At 39.8% G+C, this 21,541-nt stretch overlaps 3 protein-coding genes across 4 annotated transcripts; 2 read left to right on the forward strand and 1 right to left on the reverse strand.

Annotated features, from left to right (window-relative positions):
* Positions 1–4,381: 4,381 nt before the first annotated feature.
* Positions 4,382–5,928, forward strand: cldn35 (claudin 35). The gene has a single exon (XM_084130007.1). The coding sequence runs from the start codon at positions 4,883–4,885 to the stop codon at positions 5,567–5,569; it is 687 nt and encodes a 228-aa protein (XP_083986133.1). The 5' UTR covers positions 4,382–4,882; the 3' UTR covers positions 5,570–5,928.
* Positions 5,929–6,021: 93 nt separating this feature from the next.
* airim (AFG2 interacting ribosome maturation factor) lies at positions 6,022–10,622 on the reverse strand. The gene is made up of 4 exons (XM_084131344.1): positions 10,164–10,622; positions 9,448–9,627; positions 8,546–8,664; positions 6,022–8,370 (listed from the first exon to the last, which is right to left on the reverse strand). Exons 1-4 carry the CDS (start codon positions 10,430–10,432, stop codon positions 8,330–8,332), a joined length of 609 nt encoding a protein of 202 aa, XP_083987470.1. The 5' UTR covers positions 10,433–10,622; the 3' UTR covers positions 6,022–8,329.
* Positions 10,623–10,772: 150 nt separating this feature from the next.
* Positions 10,773–18,410, forward strand: cdca8 (cell division cycle associated 8). 2 transcript variants are annotated; one of them, XM_084131843.1, is made up of 11 exons: positions 10,773–10,876; positions 10,967–11,067; positions 11,153–11,281; positions 11,986–12,023; positions 12,120–12,192; positions 12,277–12,341; positions 13,004–13,086; positions 13,172–13,267; positions 13,879–14,005; positions 17,166–17,252; positions 18,111–18,410. In XM_084131843.1, the coding sequence occupies exons 2-11, from the start codon at positions 10,974–10,976 to the stop codon at positions 18,144–18,146; spliced, it is 828 nt and encodes a 275-aa protein (XP_083987969.1). In that variant the 5' UTR covers positions 10,773–10,876; positions 10,967–10,973; the 3' UTR covers positions 18,147–18,410. The 2 variants fall into 2 exon arrangements, with proteins under 2 accessions (XP_083987969.1, XP_083987968.1); XM_084131842.1 differs by having other exon boundaries at positions 10,813–11,067.
* The last annotated feature ends 3,131 nt before the right edge of the window (positions 18,411–21,541 follow it).

The raw sequence follows: 21,541 nt of genomic DNA on the forward strand, positions 1-21,541 counted from the left end.
TCCACGTTTGAAATGATCAGTTTGAGTTTCAACTCCAAGTTAATGGCAAGAAAGTGACAAATCTGAACTTTTTAGGGCAGAGTTAGCAATGTTCAGCAGTTATATGAATTTTACACTTTAAGTGTGTTTATTACTTATCTGTGTGTGTGTGTGTGTGTGAACTTGAATCGATGATATGAATCTGAATGGACTTTCTCTTGCGTATTAAAGATAGGACACCGTGCATGAAGACACAGGAGCCTTTGGTTTGAGGGTCTCCAACGCGCACGCCTCGTCAGGGAGGACGCTCTCCGAAAAACCTTTTGTAATAAACCATCCGTAAAGCAGCAGGTTTGCTATGAATGAGTTTGAGCCCCGGCCTGTCGGCGGCGTGAACGCTGGCCCCGTGGAGGAAGAGGAAGAGGAAGAAACGGGCGAGACACATGCAATAAATTGGATTTAGGCGTCGAATAGCTTACTCGAGTCATGGCTTCCAGAGAATACCGCGTTTGAGTCGTGTATGTCTGTCCTTTTTAGGCGGTGCGCTAAATTGTTACATGACAGTTTCTATCATGATATCATTGCAAAGCAATATAACCCGAAATCCAGAACAATTTAAGAAGCTGTAATCGTCGATGTGGCTGTTGGTTGGAATCTTATTGCCGTTTGTTTATGTACTTATTTTGCTTGTATCAATCAGTGGGAATGTGCATATGGTGGACTAGCTCTTTTAGGCTATGTGGAAAAATGTTCAAATTTAAACTGTGCTCGCCTGCATGCCAGAGTATTGTTATGAAATATTTATTATGGCGCGGAAATTTCGTTTTTTTTTTTTTTTTTTTTTTTAATGCGTAAATCAAATACAGTGAGACTGTTTCGAGTTGTCCGGGATTTTTAAAGTTTTCTCTGTAAATGTCAGTAACTCTGAGGGACAGATGTGGGGGCTGAAGGGGCGAGGGTCTCGGTCTTCGGGAGCTCGAACCCAAACGAGGTACTTTCTTCAATCACCGGGTCACTAAGACTGACCTCCTCGCCCTTTCGTTCTGGTTCCCTCTTTGTTCTGTGGCGCCGCCCTGGTGGCTCCTCCACACTTCTCTCTGCGAAAGAATTACCTCTTTTAACCTCTTGTTTTGTTTTTAAGCCATTCTCTGCCCCGATTTAAAGAGAGCATGATTTTTTTTTAAATTCCTATTTGATATATATGGCTTTGTTATTTGAAAAACGTGTATTGTAATTTAATTTCTATAACTGGTGTGTAGCTTTTTTTGTGCGGTTCTATTCTCGTGTTCTGAGCTGTGTGATTTGTCCGATAGCAATAGCGGGCACGTTTTCTTTGACCTGCTGGGGAACGCCTGTAGCTTCTCCGTTCGAGTGCCCCGTCAGTTGCTGTATTGCTTGGTGACATTTTAAAAAAAATGTCACTCCCCTCCTTTTTTTTTTTAGCCTGCAGGGAATATTTGTGTTATTGTGCAAAGTAATAAATTGGTATTTTATGCCTATAACACACACCTATGTGTCCTGTCATTATTGATGTACAGTACAGTTGATTTATCATAACTTTTGTTTCATAATGTTGAATTTTTCCCCAAAAAATAGATTGATTTCCAAGCCACTAGATGGCATTGCCTGCTAATATCTAGGACTTGCTGTTGTGATGCAGCACTATCCAGAGTAAATGGTTTTCTTTGTTGAATTTAAGTACAAATGATTTTCTAATGCAATAGACCAACATTTTAAATTCAGCAACACTTTATTTTACAGTGTCCTTGTTACATTTGCTACATACACTGAAGTAATAACAGTAAACTTGTTACATTTATTACATGTAACAAATTTACTTTTATTACAACAGTACATGCATTAAATGTAACAAGTTTACTGTTATTACTTCAGTATATGTAACGTAACAAGTTTGTTATTACTAAAGTACATGTAACAAATTACTTTTATTACTACAGTACATGTACTTTAGTAATAACAGTAAACTTGTTACATGTACTCTTATAATAACAGTAAACTTGTTACATTTGTTACATGTACTTTAGTAATAACAGTAAACTTGTTACATTTGTTACATGTACTTTAGTAATAACAGTAAACTTGTTACATGTACTCTTATAATAACAGTAAACTTGTTACATTTGTTACATGTACTTTAGTAATAACAGTAAACTTGTTACATGTACTTTAGTAATAACAAACTTGTTACGTTATATACTGAAGTAATTACAGTAAACTTGTTACATGTACTTTAGTAATAACAGTAAATCCTAAGTTTAACCCTATAGTGAGTACACGTTAAGTACTATTACTCAAATATATAATTACACTATCAAGGACACCTTAAAATAAAGGGTTACACTTTATTTTAAGGCGTCATCGTTACAGTGTAATTATGTATTTCAGTACTGAGTAATATTAAGCAACTACATGTACTTACTATAGGGTTAGGGTTTGGTTGAGGGTTAGTTGCATGTAATTATGCTTGATTTACTGTTATTGCTATGGTAAGTACATGTAACATATGTAACAAGGACACTGTAAAATAAAGTGTGACCGAGCAGCTTATACGTTCTGATTTAAAGTATTTTTGTGAAAATGAACTGAAGAAAGTCAGTCATAAAGCTATGAAATGAGGATTTTTGTTTTTGCTGTTCCTTCAGTGTCATTCGAGAACTGCGTTCTGTGTGCAGATGCTTACAGATCAGATGCTGATATTACTGCGCTCACGTTTCTTTATCGCACAGCTGGTCAAAATCTGCATCCTTGTATGAGTGTTAAACCTCTCCAGAGCTTCTCTGTGGGCCGTCACTCTTTCCTCTGCTCTCTTTGTTTCGCGTCCCCTCTCTCATTCCCGTGTCCTGTGCTGTTGTCATGACCACTGTTGCCAAGGAGAGGCAGAGAAAGGAAACTTAAACCAGGGATCTTGTACCCATAATATTTAATTCATCACCGCAGACGCTAATGTCTCCACATGGAGCCGGACAAAACAAGGGCGAAATTACATGATTTAAAACCATTTATTAGTCTCTTTAGCAAATAAAAATTTTAAATGCAAGTTATCCCCTAAATATAAAAACACTATAATTCCTCTTTAAATCACCTTGCAAGGTAACCTGCTGTAATTGGTCAATTTGTACCTTTGTAAAAAATATCCCTATAATTTCACACTCAGCCTGAAACGCTGTTGTACTTTTGTGTGTGAAAAACGTCCTTTCTTTCTCTGTCTCATAAAGGAAAGCTAGCGAACACTCGTTTGCAACGGCCCTTCAAAAGGCTTGGGCGTATTGTTGATGGCCCATAGATTGTCTTTGTGTTGACTGATTCGCTCGCCCTCCCTCCCACCTCTGTTTCGCTCCGTCTGCCTTTATATCCCTCCATCCGCTGCTTTCCTTTCAGGTTGAGAGTGGCTTTGCTCAGCAGTGTTTCCAAACTGGCACACTTGAATCACCTGTAAGGGCTATCGGGCCGCCCAATAGGCGATCGCCGCTCTGAACGCAACCAACCAACCTGTGAAGGTTTTGTTGCGGGGAGGAATCGCTTTTGTCTTTGCACAAGTGGCCTGAAGCACAGCAACCTTTTTGATTCTGCTCTGGAAAAGAGCAGTAAACCCAACGTAAAGATCTTGAGAAGGACGTCTTTACTCCTCAACAGCTTCTATCCTTACAGGTGTAATAGACTTTTCAAACGAAACTGTTGGATAATTTACAGAGGGCTTTGCCATCGGTTAGACTGTTTGACGTTTGTTGGGTCCTTGGAAGTAATGCATCTTTGACAGCCACGTCACAGTATCAAATTCAACCGGCGTGACCCATTTGGGAAAGGCAACACCGGACTGGGTGGCAACAGAGACACATGTCCCTGCGATAAGAGTGGATCTTTCTTTACTGAGAAGACTTTACAGTGGTGCCAGACCGACTTCTACCCTCCGGATGGGACTCTCATTGAAGTTTGATCAATCCCATGTATGCGAGTTGAGACGAGTGGCAGCAGGGCTCTGAGTTCTTCAATTATTCATCACCTCAAAAAAAGACCAGGCGAAAGTGAACTAGTCTGAGAGACCAAAAGACGGATTAGAACGAAACTTTGCTCTGAGAAAACTGAAAGACAACACTGGCAAGGAACTTTCGTGAAGGGCTGACCGAGACGGATTGGCGAACGTGACCGGCTAGAATAACGTTGAACAAAATGTTGCTTTGAGAAATTGGAAAGACCAAACCAAGAGGTCTGGTGAGGAATTACTAACCAAAACTAGTTGATGAGGATTGGCGAACGTGACCCAAAGACGGATTAAAACAAAATTTTGCTCTGAGATATTTGAGACGACATTGGCAAGGAACTTTCATTGAGGACTGAGTGACGCTTCTGGCTGAGGATTGGCAAACTGGCCCAAAAACAAAATTTTGCATTGAGAAATTTGAGACGAAACTGGCAAGGAACTTTCATTGAGGACTGAGCGACGCTTCTGGCTGAGGATTGTCAAACGTGACCCAAAAACAAAATTTTGCATTGAGAAATTTGAGACGAAACTGGCAAGGAACTTTCATTGAGGACTGAGCGACGCTTCTGGCTGAGGATTGTCAAACGTGACCCAAAAACAAAATTTTGCATTGAGAAATTTGAGACAAAACTGGCAAGGAACTTTCATTGAGGACTGAGCGACGCTTCTTGCTGAGGATTGGCAAACGTGACCCAAAGACGGACTAAAACAAAATTTTGCATTGAGAAATTTGAGAGATCTTTCGAGGAGCACTGAGCGACGCTTCTGGCTGAGGATTGGCGAGCGTGCCGACCTCTGTGGCCGAGTAGGGCTGAGGCAGTTGTCCATAGTCGGAGCCCCTGCAGCGTAAAGGTGTCGTCGAGGTTGTGGCCCGAGGAGGCGTGGTACTCAGAGGGTGGCGAGATGGTGAACACAGGCATGCAGCTGATCAGCTTCACCTGTGCGGTGACCGGTTGGGTGATGGCCATCGCAGTGACCGCGCTTCCCCAGTGGAAGGTCACGGCCTTCATCGGCAGCAACATCTTGACCTCGGAGATCGTCTGGCAGGGGATCTGGATGAACTGCATCTACCAGACCACCGGCCACATGCAGTGCAAGACCTACGACTCCATGCTGGCTCTCCCGCCCGACATCCAGGCGGCTCGAGCGCTGATGTGCATCGCTATCTTCTTGGGATGGTTATCCTGCACTGTTTCTTGCTGTGGAATGAAGTGCACCACGTGCGCCGGGGATGATCGTCATGCTAAGGCGGGTATAGCGCTGTCCGGCGGGGTGCTCTTCATCCTAACGGGCCTGTGCGTTCTAGTCCCGGTTTCTTGGACCGCAAACACTGTGGTTCAAGACTTCTACAACCCTAGCGTTCCCCTCCAGCACAAGCGAGAGCTGGGTCAGGCGATTTACCTGGGATGGGCGTCCGCGGTGATCCTCATGATTAGCGGCGCGGTTCTGAGCAGCACTTGTCCACACATGGAGAGAGGAGGGTATAGACGCGGGTACATGGGTCGTAGCTTTGCAAACTCCAGGCCTTCTGCTCCCGATCTTCCCAAAACTATCACCACCAGCAGCCTTCCTCTGAAGGAGTACGTATGATGGAGACAAGTGAAGGCGTGGCTCAACAGGGACAATAATTAAAGATGCACTCAGTACTTTATTTGTTTTTGTTTCAGTGGACGGATGCATTTCGTGGCAATTGAAGTCCAGTCATTAATCTACTGTGTTTCTTCGCTCCTTGTGTTTGGTAAATCGGACACATGATGCTTTTGACTTTTTCGTTATGTTGTCCTTAATATGCATATTGTTATTCTGTTGGGTTTGCTTGCTTAAAGGCACTTTTATGTTTAGGTTTTTAAAGCTTTATATTTAACGTCCCCCTGTAGTCAATCATTTTATCTCTTAAAACTCATCTTTGATCACCAAAATGTTTTTCCTTGAAAAACAATTGCCTTAAAATAGCCTGAATGTAATTCGACACTCTTGCCTCATTTAGTATGCGCGGTTCTATGAATATGCAAATGAGCCCCGCCTCCACTCACTCACTCAGCTCAGAGATCCACTGGTTGATGATCACACGTTGATCTGATTGGTTACAAGGTAGTTTGTGACGTCAGAAACACCAGCGATTTCAAAGCGTGTTTTTGAGACTGTCTTTGGTTCACTGCAGTTTTAAGGAGGAAATACTCAGCAATGGAGTCGACTTATGAACTTACACACAGTTTGTCTTGAAGCAGGGGTGTCAAACTCCGTTCCTGGAGGGCCACTGTCCTGCAGAATTTAGCTCCAACCAGCTCCAAAAACACCTGCCTGGAAGTTTCTAGTAATCCTGAAGACCTTGATTAGCTGGATCAGGTGTGTTTAATTAGGGTTCGAGCTAACCCTAACTCTGCAGGGTCGTGGCCCTCCAGGAACTGAGTTTGACACCCCTGCCTTAAAGCGCATTAAAAACACCAGATAGACACATAAACAACATTAAAAGCTGGATTTTCACCACAGGCGAATTTCTGCATATCTAGTGGCACCAAAATCCAATTGCAATCCAATTGACCCTTCACAGGGAGTTTGATTGACAGGCGATCTGACCAATCATAATCCGCCAAAGCAGTCAGGAGAGTTAGTAGATTAACGTGGAGGATTAGAACTTGAAAAACGGAGTGTACAAAAAAGATGTAGCTTTAAAATATGTAATTTCTGCACCACTAGCAAAACATTTTTTTTCAATTTCAGTTATGATTGCCAATTACTGTTGATAAATAGATCGTCTCATCCCAATTAGCTAATTTTTTAACTTAACTGAATTTTAAGAGACAGTGTTCTGAATGAGATCTCAACATGTCAGTCTCGTTAGGGGTGAGTGTACATCATTTTACATGTCAAATGCATTATTCATTTCTCTAGGAGTAAAACTTTTTAACGTGGGAAGATTTACTGAGTGCACCTTTAATTAACGACGGTCTAGTATCTAGAGCGAGATCATAGTGTTCGAGTGTTTGCAGTGAAACACTTCCTTTCCCTGATGTGTGTCTCTCTCTGCCTATTACTGGTGTTTATTCAGGTACTGTCCTGTTCATGAGTACTTCATTTAGAGTTTACGTCTTAACTTGACTTTGGTCACTTTAGTCTGGGGAACATATTCACTAATAACTACGACTTTAGCCTCAAACTCGTAATTACTGCTTATTAATAGTTAGTAAGGTTGTTAATGTTAAGTTTAGGTATTGGGTGAATATATATGATCATGCAGAATAAGGCATTAATATGTGCTTTATAAGTACTAATAAACAGCCAATATCTTAGTAATATTCATGATAATAAACAGCTAGTTAACAGTGAGAATTGGTCCCCAAACTAAAGTGTTAATTGGTTTTTAGACCAATAGTATTATCTGTGGGCTAACTGAACGCTTAGGCCCATTTTGCAGTGTTTTGTTCTTATGTAAATTGTAATTTATCTTGTGTTTTGTAGACAAATGTCAACACAACGCTGTGTTCACTGTGATTTATTTATTTATTGAAAATGTGTGTTTTAACCATTTTAGGAATAAAATGGATGTGTGATGTGATATTCAGTAACAACAGTGCAATCATTCTATCAACGTAAAGAAATAAAGCATTAAATAATTCTCTGGTGCTCTTCGTAAAGTAAAATTGTACTTTTTTTTTTTTTTACTTCATCGAAATGGTAGGAAATTTGGTAAAGGTTTTGGCACTTGCTGTGTGAACACACACACACGCACGCACGCACGCACACACACACACACAATAACTCATGGACATGATTTGAAAACGGTAAATGGTCCTGAAAAAAAAGTCGTCACACTTGTATTGTTTATGGTCACAAATTTGATGTAGTTTCATTTCAAGCTCATTTTTTGCGATATGAACCTCAAATCTGGAACAGCAATTTTAAAACTTCTTCAATAATCTGCCAAGTGTCGTCTTTAAAAAGAGATCAAACTTGCGTCTTTTGATTTAAGACCGTTTGTTGGAAATGTCATTTTCAGGTCTATGCTCAAAGTGAATAAATGTATTATAACTACTGCATAAATATATTTAAGTACCATAAAAAATTCTCTAAAAAGACAATATTAAATAAAAAACTAAAATATAGTACAATCATTTCAATGAAATAAAATAAAATTAAGAATATTACCAGAGGGTTAAATAACCACATTTATTAAAATAGAGCTGATGTTCAGTCCTGCAAAGCATGTTTAGCAAAACTAAAGTTAATTCAGGAGTCTGAGTTCCATGGATGGAGAAGAGCTGCGTGTGTATCCAGATCACACACTCTTCATGAAGGATCCTCTGTTGCGAGACTGAGAATAAATGACCTCTTGATAATCGCAGCTGACGTTCATTCAGTCTCCATGAAGAATGATACTTGACACAATGCCTCTGAAACACACACACACACACACATATATATATATACACACTACACATGGTTTAAATGTGTTTCCTATGATCACAACATTTTTTACAGCTGTGTTCAGTGCTAACCACTTGTAATCAGAGATGGATGTGAAAATGGGCCGAGAGATCGCCTTATCTAATGAACACGAGCAAATACCTGCGATTCTCTCTTCTCCTCCAGAGGAATGCAGAGATTCCCATCTCTTGGGTGCCGTTTCCATTAAGGCGAGGTCACTGGGAGTCAGCGTCTGCAGGAGCGTCCTTCTCTGCACTAATCTGACCAGACGAGTTGAGGACTTCATCACTGCTGTCGTACAGATACGGAGCCGTTAAAGAGACACGGGAGGAAAACATGTATTCCAATGCTTTTATAATTACTCGCAAAAGCTTCACGTTCCCTAACAAAACCACATGCAAAGAGCACTGGCAAAAAAAAATCCTCTTTTTTTTTTTTCGTAAATAGATGCACAAAACTATGACCAACAAGACTTCGTCGGCATAAAACGGAAGTTGCGTTTTTTTCTTCCCTTTCGTGACGAGTGAAACTTTTATCAAACAAGATCAAATGTAGATCATCAGAGAAGAGATGCTGCAAGAGCAAGTTACTCAAGATTACCAGGAACATCAAGTTAAAGTCCCCCTGTGGTGAAAATCCAGCTTTTAATGTTGTTTATGTGTCTATGTGGTGTTTTTAATCTGCTTCAAGACAAACCATGTGTAAATTCATAAGTCGACTCCATTGCTGAGTATTTCCTCCTTAAAACTGCAGTGAACCAAAGACAGTCTCAAAAACACGCTTTGAAATCGCTGGTGTTTCTGACGTCACAAACTACCTTGTAACCAATCAGATCAACGTGTGATCGTCAACCAGTGGATCTCTGAGCTGAGTGAGTGGAGGCGGGGCTCATTTGCATATTCATAGAACCGCACATACTAAATGAGGCAAGGGTGTCGGGTTACATTCAAGATATTTTAAGGCATGAAGAATTTATTTAAAAAAAAAGAAAGATGAGTTTTAAGGGATTAAATGATTGATTTCATGGTGCCTTTAAAGGATACTGTAGCCGATAGTGTCGTTCTGCATCCTGAAGCCACTCCAACATGTCTGAGATGGAGGGACACACGGCCGATCTGGACACACAAGCAGCGAAGTCCAGCGTGTGTGTGTTTCTCTCGTAGAACTGGAAAACAGCCGAAACCTGCTGAGCGATGGCATCTCGCACTCGCTGGAGAGCATCCCTGCAGAGGAACACACCAAACCAGGCCATCATGTGCATCAGAGCTGGACCCTAACAAACTCATTTACCGGAGTACTGTACACTCTTTGAGTATCTGTACTTTACTTGAGTATTATTTCTTCTGGAAACTTTTAACATTTGAAAGACAAATATCATACTTTTTACTCTAAGTCCTTGAGTAGAAAGAAGAAACGTCAGTCAGGGTTTGCATTTTGGTTGGAAATAAAGATGATTATGGGGGGTTTTTTTGTTGTTGTTTAATTTCTATAGATTTTATAACATTCTAAAAGCTCTTAATTCCACAGATACTACTAACTTCAGAGGCATACGGTACTGTATTACAACAATAATAAAACAATGCATTGATATTTACCTTTTTACTTTTGATACTTAAGTACTTTTAAAAACGAGTACTTCTGTGCTTTTACTTCAGTAAAAATCGGTCTTTACAACTTTGACTTGTAACGGAGTAATATGTGATCAGTGGATCTGTCCTTTGACTCGAGTGAGGAGGTTGTGTGATCAGACAGGACTCACATGTGCTCTGCCAGCTTCCCGAGCGCGGTGTCCACGGCCAGAGAGAGCTTGCAATGCAGGCGTTCGTGTAAACCTGGGAAACTAGCGAGAGGAGTGTGTGCGAGCTGGACGTGTTTGAGAGCCTGTAACTGCACTGCGATGTTCCCCACAGAGCTCATGAGAGGCTCGCAGTCCGCTAGTGCGCTGTCCCACACGGCTTTACTCGCTCTCAGAGCCGAGAAGCAGTGCTTGAGCTCTTGGTGCAATGATGATAAAACTGAACTTGACATTTTTAAACTCCGATGTTATTTACAAATAATTCATATTACAAAAATATTAAATATAGCATTTAAAGCTCATTCAGATACTTATTTTATCTGGTAAACACATAATATCTGTGACTGCGCGTATAAAATCATCCCGTTTCCACATGTGAGAATAGCGCTAAACTTCTTCCGGGAAATCATCAACATCATCATCATCCACCAATCCGCTTGATTCGTTCTGCAGCCGTAACAGTGAAACACTCAACCATTGGCCAGATTCGTCATGTACTGATCTTATTGGTCAGAACGCGGAGCTATTTACAAAGCGAGGGTCAAAGCTGCATGCTGATTGGCTTAGAGATGTAGCAGCGTTAAATTTGAAAAGCTCTTCCTGTTTCCTAACCGCCTCAGTCAGTCAGTCAGTCAGTGAGACGCATCGTTAAAACCAACACAGACAGGGTTGTTAGGGTAAGAAAAACATTAATTTGATTTAATTGACTAACACACACGAGCGTTATCGTCGTGAGGCTGAAGGAATTTGTCGTGTTTGTTGATCAGTTTCATCATGGCGCCCAGAAAACGCACGCAAAATGCTAAAAACAAGAAGAATCCCAAAGCTCCCAAACTGGAGGCTTTCCTGCTGGACTTCGACGACGAAGGTTTCTTACTTTACTCGCTGTATTCCGAATACACACTGTTTAGGCTGTGTTTTGTCTATATTTTCTGTTTATTCTTTGTTTTCAGTTCATACCATTGTTGAAAGACTGAAGGAGAAGACGAACAATCTCCTGAAAGATGCAGATAATCTGTATAAAACGGCTCTGATCAAGCTCCCCATGGCCGTGAGGAAGATGAACTGGATCGAGTACTGCAGTGAGACACTGTTCCTTCTGTCTCACCACATCTGGCAAATGTGACCCTGGACCACTAAACCAGTCACATGGGGCATTTTTTTGAAATTGAGATTTAAACATCACCTGAAAGCTGAATAAATAAGCTTTCCATTGACGTATGGTTTGTTATGATATAACAATATTTGGCCGAGATACAACTACTTGAAAATCTGGAATCTGAGGGTGCAAAAAACTCGATGGTTTATATATTTACGGTAGGAAATTTACAAAATATCTTCATGGAACACCATCTTTACTTAATATCCTAATGACTTTTGGCATAAAAGAAAAATCGATAATTTTGACCCCCATAAATATATACCCGTGCTGCTTATGACTGGTTTTTGTGATCCAGGGTCACAAATATGATCATTCTTACAGTAGTGAACATTTAAAGTGGATTAAAACTGTTCATCAAACTCATTCATGGATTTTCATCAATACCTTTTCTTGTCTTCGGACAACTTTGCATTTTTTTGATCCACCTCAAATGTTGTCCACTGTATAACTTTAGTTGCACCTTTTTAAAAAACAAAAACAAATAGTCCATGTAACTTAGTCTCTCGGTTATGGTCTTAAGAGACATGCATAATAATGTAAACAACTGGAAAAATGGCAAAGCAATAAGAATATCATGTAACTATACTTTGATATTCTGACTCATGATTCTCATTTTGCCTTCAGATATAGAGAAGCCAAAATCACAAGTGGACGATTCAAAGGTACTTCCACTAAACAAGTTAATTACACCTGTGATTTAGTCTAATCCATCACTGTTGTTCTTGATTTTAAGTCTCTCTCTCTCTCTCTCTCTACAGGTGAGGGAAGAAGCTGCTCAAGTGGAGCTTGCTATTGCTGAGAATCATGCGATTCCCAAATGTGCTGGAAAAGGTACGTTTTCTTTCCTCCGTCAATTTGTATAACATTCTTTCCGGCATTTTCAAAGCTGATCTTCTCGATTCGCCTCATTTGCAGAAGCTAAGAACGGTGCAAACTCAGAGGATGAGAACGTTGCTCCTCTGAAGTCTACAGTGAAGAAGGTTTGTGCTAGTATGGGTTTTGTAATCTACATAACGCCATTCAAGTCATGTCTTAAGTTACTGTATTTACATAAGCATAGATTCGTCATTAAAAATGTATGCCAGCTGAAGTCACCTGTGAATAAATATGCACATCTAGATTAAGACTTTTAATCATCTGAAGCCCTATTCGGACGGTAAGTGTTTCTCATGGAGTCGTACGGTAACATTTATAGGGGTTAGTCTGTGATTTTATTGCTGTCCGAATGCAAAATGTCAGTGTTTTTCTCCATCTGCGTAAAAATCCCAGACTGAATTACCCACTGTCGTTTGACGAACACAAGGTCGTGTTGTAATTTAATTGCCGTCTGAATCCACATCTCTGAGTTTAAGAGGAGATCACTTCAAAATTCACTGTTTAAACCCTTTCTGATCACTGCCGATCTCCGTACGTACCATAACTGTTGCGCTTAGCTGTAATCTGTTATTGTGACAGCGATATATGATACAGTTATAAAATATGTAGGCTATAATGCACAACATTAAAAATACAAACCATGCAGCTTTATTATTACCTCATGTAAATAAGAGTCTGTATAAACAGCTTTGAATACAGTTACGTTTAAGAAAGCGCTTTGTGTACAGAAGTCTAACTCTGTCTCTCTTTAATGTGTGTAATGCAGAAGAAAGCCTCAAAGAAGGCGCCGTCAACATCCAGGAAGGCCAGAGCTCTCTCCATCAGCAAACAGAGCAACACCATCCAGAGGTAAACACTCCATCGTCACGCTTTACTCCCGGACGCCAGTGGTTTGCTCCTCTGAAGGCTCAGTGCGTCTGCTCTCTGTTCGTAGGTCTACGAGGAAGCCTCTGATCACTCCTGCGAGGAGTTTCCTCGAGTCTTCGGTCATCGGCTCCACGCCGCTCATCACGCCGCGCTTCGACCCGAGGTCAGTGACTGCACGGGACGCGGCTTTGATTGTAATCGCTGGACTTTCATTGCACTCATAAATAATTGTTTCATTACTGGTTGAATCAGCGTTTTTGAGTGAATGATTCAGTGACAAACACATTTAAGTCACTTGTCGCCACCTACTGGTGTAACTATGTAATTACTGCAGTCTATTTTCAAAATATCTAATTAAAATACTTAATTATAATTTTTTTTTTTTAATCAGATCGAGTGAATGATTCAATGACTCGCTCATAAAGACTTCACTTGTTTCATAACTGGCTGAATCAGTGTTTTTATACGAATCTCTTGAGTGAATGATTCAATGACAAACAGTCACTTGTCGCCACCTACTGGTGTAACGATGAAATTGATACAATCTTTGAGGCGTCAAGGTACTTTCAAAAGGTGATTTACTCTATTTTGATCTCTACCGTCGTAGACGTGTTTATATACACACACTATAAACGTTTATTCCAGTGCTTCTGTGGTAATCTGCATGATTGTGAGACAGAAATAATGAGACTGTGGTTAAAGACTGTTTCCTGACTCTCTCTGGGTCAGAACGCAGATCTGAAGCTCTAGTGTTTAATGTGTTTTGTGTGTCAGATTGCCGAAGACTCCAGGATTGAGACTTGCGCGTCACCGGGAGAAGATCTACAGCATGTCGGTCAACGGGTCTCCTATCGCTGGCGGGGAAGACGTGGTCATCAGTGTCCCGCTGGGAAACGGAGAGGTCAGTTCTGCCGATGAATCGGTTAAATCGTGGTGATGAAAATAAATCCAAGTGAACAACAGCCTTTAAAATGACTAAAATACAAATATATATAATAACAAGCAATAATAATTGTTTCAAATAAAGAGTTTCAAATTTTATTGAACAACACTGTTAAAACACACCATGATATAAACATGACTTGTGTACATTACGCATTATAACGCATGCCTACGGAAGCGGTGATGGTTGTTGTTACATCACGGCATGATCAAATCCTTGTTTAATATCGTCCAAACAACATTTAATTCAAATGTCCACTTAATCTTTAATATTTTGTCACTTCTGTACAGCCGTAATTAGTGGTCGACCGATATATCGGCCGATATTTGGCATTTTTGAAATATCGGCATCGGCCGATAAGTTTTTCTGATTGGCCGATGTGTTGAAAGCGGGACTTTTATTTTGACGGGCGGCGCTGAGAACACCAGCGCCAGAAGAGAACGGCAATGGCAGCTCCTCAGATCAAACAGCGCTCACTCACTCACTCACATTCTCCATCTTCATTAATTTACGATCTCTGTCAGTCATATCTAATACTTTGTTAGACAGAACTGGTAAACAAAGTAAGTAAATGGTAACTTATGCGAAGTAAGTAACGTAAAGCGTTTGCTTTTATATTATTTGTAACAGAAAAGGCAAACAGGCTAAAATACTTTCTCATTTGCCCTCAACATTCAGCAAATGCGCATCTACGTCATTTAAACAAATCTCTGAATATCTAATAAACATTTAAATTCACAAACCTTGCAGATTTAATTGAATCCAGCTGTGATATCTTGTGAAGTGTGCATTACTGTCTGCGAGTGACGGTCGGTCCGTGCGAAGTGAGTGAATGCGAACAGAAGATCAGCTTCAGGAGACGCGATCAAAAAACTTTAAATCCTTCATTTTAAAATATGCTGATATATAACCAGTTGCCAACTGTGTCATATTCATATCGTTTTCACTGTGCTGTATGTAAAACTAGCGTTACCTTGTCTTTATTTGAAAAAATATGATTACCAGCACGAAATTACCAGAATACTGAGTGCCCTGTTACAGTGTTTACTTTCTTTTTATTCACATATTCATATATTTCTAAACAATTACTTTGTGAAAAATACTGTAATAGGATTGCAAATTTAAGAAGTTGTCATCTAAAGTATAAAGGTAATATGTTTATTTTAAAAATTTGTTTTATAATTTATTAAATATTGATTAAAATAAATGTATATAAAAATATCGGCTTTATATTGGCCATCGGCCACCCTGCTCCAAGATATCGGCATCGGCCATCAAAAAACCAATATCGGTCGACCACTAGCCGTAATGCAACCGCCGCTGTCATTTCTTGAACAAGAACATATTTAGAAACATTTATGTATTGTCCTGTGTTAGTGTAGATTTACTAATGACTGATGTTATGAATCTTGTGAAGTGGCATTCACACACTGCGTTCCCAGACGAGCGTTATAAGCAACACACACTCACAGCGCGCAGAGATGGAGTTTGAGAAACGCCTATGAATGATAACAGTGACACTGAAACACAAACCGCGTCAGACTTTGCGTTATTGGAAACCTAAACACACAGCGCATGCAGAGACGGAGTGTGAGTGTGTGTGTGTTCTGTGAGTGAGCTGAGGAGCTTTAACATGTGATCTGCACACATGTAAATGAAGCGTTGTGCTTCTCTGTGGAAAACAGCACCATATATTTAATTGAATCGCAGTCTTTGTGAGTTCACAGTAGCACTGTGATATATTATGATTTTAAATGGTTTCAGCCTCAGAAACCGGTGTAATGATGCGGTTCATCGGTTCTCGTCTGTGGGACGCTCCACTCTGTGTTTCGCCGGTTAATCGGCACGGGTAAATTACTGTCGAGGATTTCTTTAAATCGAGTGTGTATGAACGCCTGTGTGACACCATCTCTTCATGGTGACTGTCCTGGGTCTCATACAGATGCTCTTTATGACGTTATTTCACTTAATGACTTTAGTAAGATTATGCCTGAAAAGGTTTTGGTTTTTTTAACATGTTAATTTAAAAAAAGTAATTGTATAAGACGGTTCCCACGGGTCCTTGAAAATCCTTAAGTTTGTGAATCTGGAAAAAGATCAAGGCCCTGGAAAGCTCTTGAGAGTAAACGCACACACACACACACGTCCCGGAAACCGCTCGAATTTATTTTGTGTAAGAAGTTTTCTGGAAAAAATGCCTTATTATTCCCTCCGGTCCGCTAATGTGTTGTTCCACCAACACTCTGGCCTATGCACACTAGCTGGCTTGATTAAACATTACGTTAAGTGTTTCCCACATGATGTGCTTTGTGTTGTACGTTGCCATGACGTTCACGCACACGAAACTACTACGATACCTCAACGTTTGACAGACGCCGTAAAACATTGCAAAAATAGGCTGGTTATATGAGCATAAGCTCGTCTCAATAAAAGCCACGCAAACGTTAATATCAGATCATTTGAAAACACCGTTTAGGAGGATGTGCCAAATATGCAAATAGAATATCAGATCTGTCATATGGCCAAAAATATTTTTTGCATAGTTTGAGACATGAAAACTGTAACAATGTATCTTCTAAGGTAACACGATCTCACCTCGCTCTCTCTTGAGGTGTGTCCCACATTAATCCTTGAGTTTGAGGGTATTGGACCTGGAAAGTCCTTGAATTTGAAGTTAACCGAGGTGTGGGAACCTGTTTGTTTGCTTGGTTTTATTGTATTTATATGATATTTGTATTTTTGCCATGAAAATAGCCTTAGGGCCCTTTCACACCTCGTTTGGACTCTCAGTTTGGTCCGAATCAAATTTGGTCCGACGAAAAGAGCTAGTCTCGGTCCCTAGTCAAAGCTTCCCGCCGAGCTGACAACACGCTGACGTCAGACGCACGTCCGTTCACAAACCAATCAATGTCGAGATGCAGCCCATATAGATGATGACGACAGGACGTCATGTAAAGCTCTTTAGTGCGCTCGCAGAACTGCAGTGTGAAACCAAACCAAATGTATACAATGCATCAAAACATGACCTCTGGTTCTGACCTTGGTTCGACTCTCAGGAGTGAAAAAGCCCTTAGATAGCCTGACATGGCATTAAACTCTGTCTCTGCTGATGTTTCAGTGTGTTCAGCTGCTGGCCAGTGAGATGGACTCTGTAGATCTGAGCCGGCTGGATGAGAAAGCCCTGCGGAGCATCAGAAACCTGCAGGTACGCCTCGCGCTTCCAGGAGAACACGGAGAACAGGGTTTCTGTGGGGCTTCAGTCACTCTAATTACACCCGTAAGAACAGAGGTGTTCAGTCCTGCTCCTGGAGGGTCCTGCAGAGCTCAGCTCCGGCCGCTGAATATTCCAGCGCTTCTGAAGAGCTTGATGAGCTGATTCAGGTGTGTTTGATTAGGGCTGGAGCTGAACTCTGCAGGACTGAACACCTCTGCGTAAGAACGTCTGAAACTCATGGTCATCATGGCAGTAAATGCTGCTGTACATCTTCCTCAGTATTTTCATCCTATTTTTCAATACAAATATCTAAGCGTCTTTAAATCAAGAAAGATGCATTTACCTGGTGCGAGTGTGAATGTTTTAAGCAGAAACACGAGCTGATATCCGTCAGAGTTTCACCTTCCCTTCGAGTTATGGAGAGATTTCTGAGCTCTCGGATCGATGTTCTTGTTTTAATCATCGACTCACTAAATTTCACAAATTCAGTTGTTATAATTCTGCGTCTGCAGTAAATGTGTCTTGATATAAGAATGTTTAGATATTAGTGCTGGAAAACAAGCTCTAGCTGAAGGTACAGTAAAAGATCTGCATATTCCAGAGCAATTAAAGACGCTTTAAATGTAAAGTATTGTTTTCAAAGTTTGTGTTGCTGATTTCTCCCTAGACGTTTAGAGAACACACACACACACACACACACACAGTTCCCTTCTGTTTATTCCTGAACGTTTAGTCTTAATGTCTTTATAATGGTCTCTTTATAACCTGCAGAAACCCTGTCATTTTACAACATTAAACACCTTCTGTAAACTGCTGAACTTTAAACACATGTTGTTCTTCCTAATGCAGAATCGCCTCACGACTCTCTGTGGATCAGCGAAGTGAACTCTGCGTCAGCGCTGTGTGTGTGATGGTGTTCATCTCCACTGTGTGTGTGATGGTGTTCATCTCCATTTTATCCTTGTTTTATAACCATCTGTGGGTTTTACTCCTTTTTCCTTCATGTTTTCATGTGCTATAGTTTCTTTGCTATGAGCTTTTAAAAGGTAAATGTAAATAAGATTAGCTTTAGTCATCATCATCATCATCATCATCATCTGTGTTGTAACATGTTTTTGTAAATATGACTCTAAAAGGCCGTGATCCTCATCCCCGCTTCTCCTGCTTCTTTACTTCAGCCTCGACGAGGTGCTTCTCCAAACACTCACAAGCATTTATTCTTTATCACATCTCTTAAGAAGAGTTAAACACCAGCAGAAATCTGATAGCGAAGACTAATGTAAGTTAATATTCCTGTCCTTCACTGATATAAACACGAGAGATGGGAAGAGTTTTCAGTGTTTATTAATAATCTAAAGCTCTATATTTCTACAGTATTGATGATCTCTAGATGATTGTGAATGCCTGAGTTTATGGTGTTCATCTCTTCAGACACACACACACACACACACACACACACACACACACACACACACACACACACACACACACACACACACACACACAGAGGCATTAGTTCTGTGGGACAAAAGTTGAATATACTTTCTCTTAACTCAATAACCGGTTAGCTTCAAAATGATCTTGACCGGATCTAATTTTCCTCTATAATGACTCTTCATAGCTTTAGTTGTGATTCATGCATACATAGAGAGCCTAAGTCCCTCCCCTTCCGGTCGACCACCATGGGACCTTACTTCGGAAAAATATTGTATGGTAGTCAATGGCGCGAGACAACAAATATTTTGATCTCGTTTGAATTGTGCCCTGAATTACACATATGATGTTTGTCAATTTAAAAGATACATTTTAAAGTCAAGAAAGTTGCAGTTTGATGTAAAACTGTTGAGGTATAAGACTGTGAAAATACGTAATTACAGAGAATACAAACCCAAAAGGCGCAGGTGTGACGTCATACCTTTTCTCTCAATGAATGAAGCTAACTTTACTGAAGCTAACGTCTGTCTGTTTCTATAGTCTTACGTTATAATCGTAACGTTACGCCGTCATGCCTGGGTGTTTTGTACCAGACTGCACACACACGAGCAACGGATGGTGACGTACATAGTGCGCGACGAGAGATGTAGTTCATTGAGCAATTTTCACATAAAACTAAATGTTACTCTTCTGTTTTATGACAAACTGCGACTTTCTTGACTTTCAGAATTATCTTTTAAATTGACAAACATCATATGTGTAATTCAGGGCACAGTTCAGACGGAATAAAAAGATAAGTTGTCTCTCGCCATTGACTACCATACATATTTTTTCCGAAGTAAGGTCCCATGAGCCGGAAGCGGAGGGGCGGGACTTAGGCTCTCTATTAAGTTTATGTATGTGCTGAAGTTCAGTTAGTTTTACTTTTGGAGGTTGAATATTTTTGCATATGGATGTTTATATTTTGTTCTCGGAAACTGTGTTCATAATCACTCAGATGTGCTGTGATGGTTTACTGAAGCCTTCGGTGAAGTGTGTTCGTTCACAACCAGTGTCTGCACATTTCAAGAGAAAACATAACACAAATATTATTAATCAGGTAATATTAAATATCTGAAATAATTTAATAGAATTGCATAATAAAATATATTAATATTACATTTATTATTACAAATAATACATATTTATTAATAGTTAATGTAATAATCTTATAATATATTACACAATTATTTGCTGCATTTATTTGATTAAAAATACCACAAAAAAAGTAATAGTGTTAAATATGACGATTTAAAATAACTTTTCTATTTTAATCCAGTCTTCAGTGATCATATTAGAGTATTATTATTATTTAAATAACTGTTTTCAACACTGATAATAATCATAAATGTTTGTTGAGCATCAAATCATCATATTAGAGTGATTTCTGAAGGATCATGTGACACTGAAGACTGGAGTAATGATGCTGAAAATTCAGCTTTGATCACAGGAATAAATTACACTTTACTGTATATTCACATAGAAAACAGCTGATTTACAATATTATAATATTTCACTGTTTTACTGTATTTTTGGTAAATAAACGCAGCCTTGCTGAGCAGAAGAGACTTTTAAGAACATTAAAAATCTTACCGATCCAAAACTTTATAACAGCAGTGTATATAAATATACAGTAGTCAACATTTGAAGTGGATCAAAACCTTTCATCAAAGTTATACATGAATTTTGAACAATACCCGTTCTTGTCTTCGGATGACTTCGATGAACTTTTGTTGATCCACTTCAAATGTTGTCTAGTGCAGTGGTTCCCAAACCTGTCCTGAAGGACCCCCAACACTGCACGTTTTCTTTGTCTCCCTCATCAAACACACCTGATTCAACTCATCAGCTCATTAACCCATGTGATAATGAGCTGATGAGTTGAATCAGGTGTGTTTGATGAGGGAGACAAAGAAAACGTGCAGTGTTGGGGGTCCTTCAGGACAGGTTTGGGAACCACTGGTCTAGTGTATATATAAATGCATGCAAATGTGAGACTGTGCTGCCAGTGTTCGCCACTAGAGGGCAGTGTGTGCGTGTCCATATTCAACACTATTATCATAATTGTCCAAGGTCAGGACAGAACAGCCGACTAAGATCCTGGTCAGTTTAGTCATTATTCAAGCTCAAACTTTTATAAAATTAATATTCCAACATCAATAAAAAAGAGGAATAGCGCTAACAGCTCAGTCTCCTCTCATCCTCGGTGTCCGACCTTCAGGTTTGGGAAGAACTGGGAAATGCATCCAATTAGTGCTTGTTAATGCGACGCCCTCATTACAGGAGAGAGCGGGAGATGACCTCTGACCTCTGACCCTGAGGGATGAACAGAAGCGTTGAGTTCAGATCCCGTTCTCACACACACTTCCCACTGTTCTTGAGCTGGAAACACTTCCCTCACTCCAGACATGAGAGGATTTGATAGTATATAAGAGGGAAAACTGTAAATCTAACCTTGTGTTTCATGTAATTGTACAAGAAATACATTTTAGGAATTTAAAAAAAGAACAAATCATAATTTACAGTGAAAATCCATTTGTTCTTAGTATTTCTGTCTTGTTTTTGTTTTTTTTCAATTCTTAGTAATTCTTAAATTAAGATACATTCACTGGAGAAGCAAATGAATGAAGATATTAAGTGAGTTTGTGCTTAAAACAAGAACAAATATCTGGTAATGGAGTCAGAAAAATCACCTTCATTCAAACAAAGAGAACTAGATTTAGTGAAAATCCAGCTTTTAATATTGTTTATGTGTCTGTGGTGTTTTTAATACGCTTTAGGACAAACCATGTGTAAATTCATAAGTC

The sequence above is a fragment of the Abramis brama genome (assembly GCF_963993115.1).
Source record: "Abramis brama genome assembly, chromosome: 12".
Lineage (NCBI taxonomy): Eukaryota > Metazoa > Chordata > Actinopteri > Cypriniformes > Leuciscidae > Abramis > Abramis brama.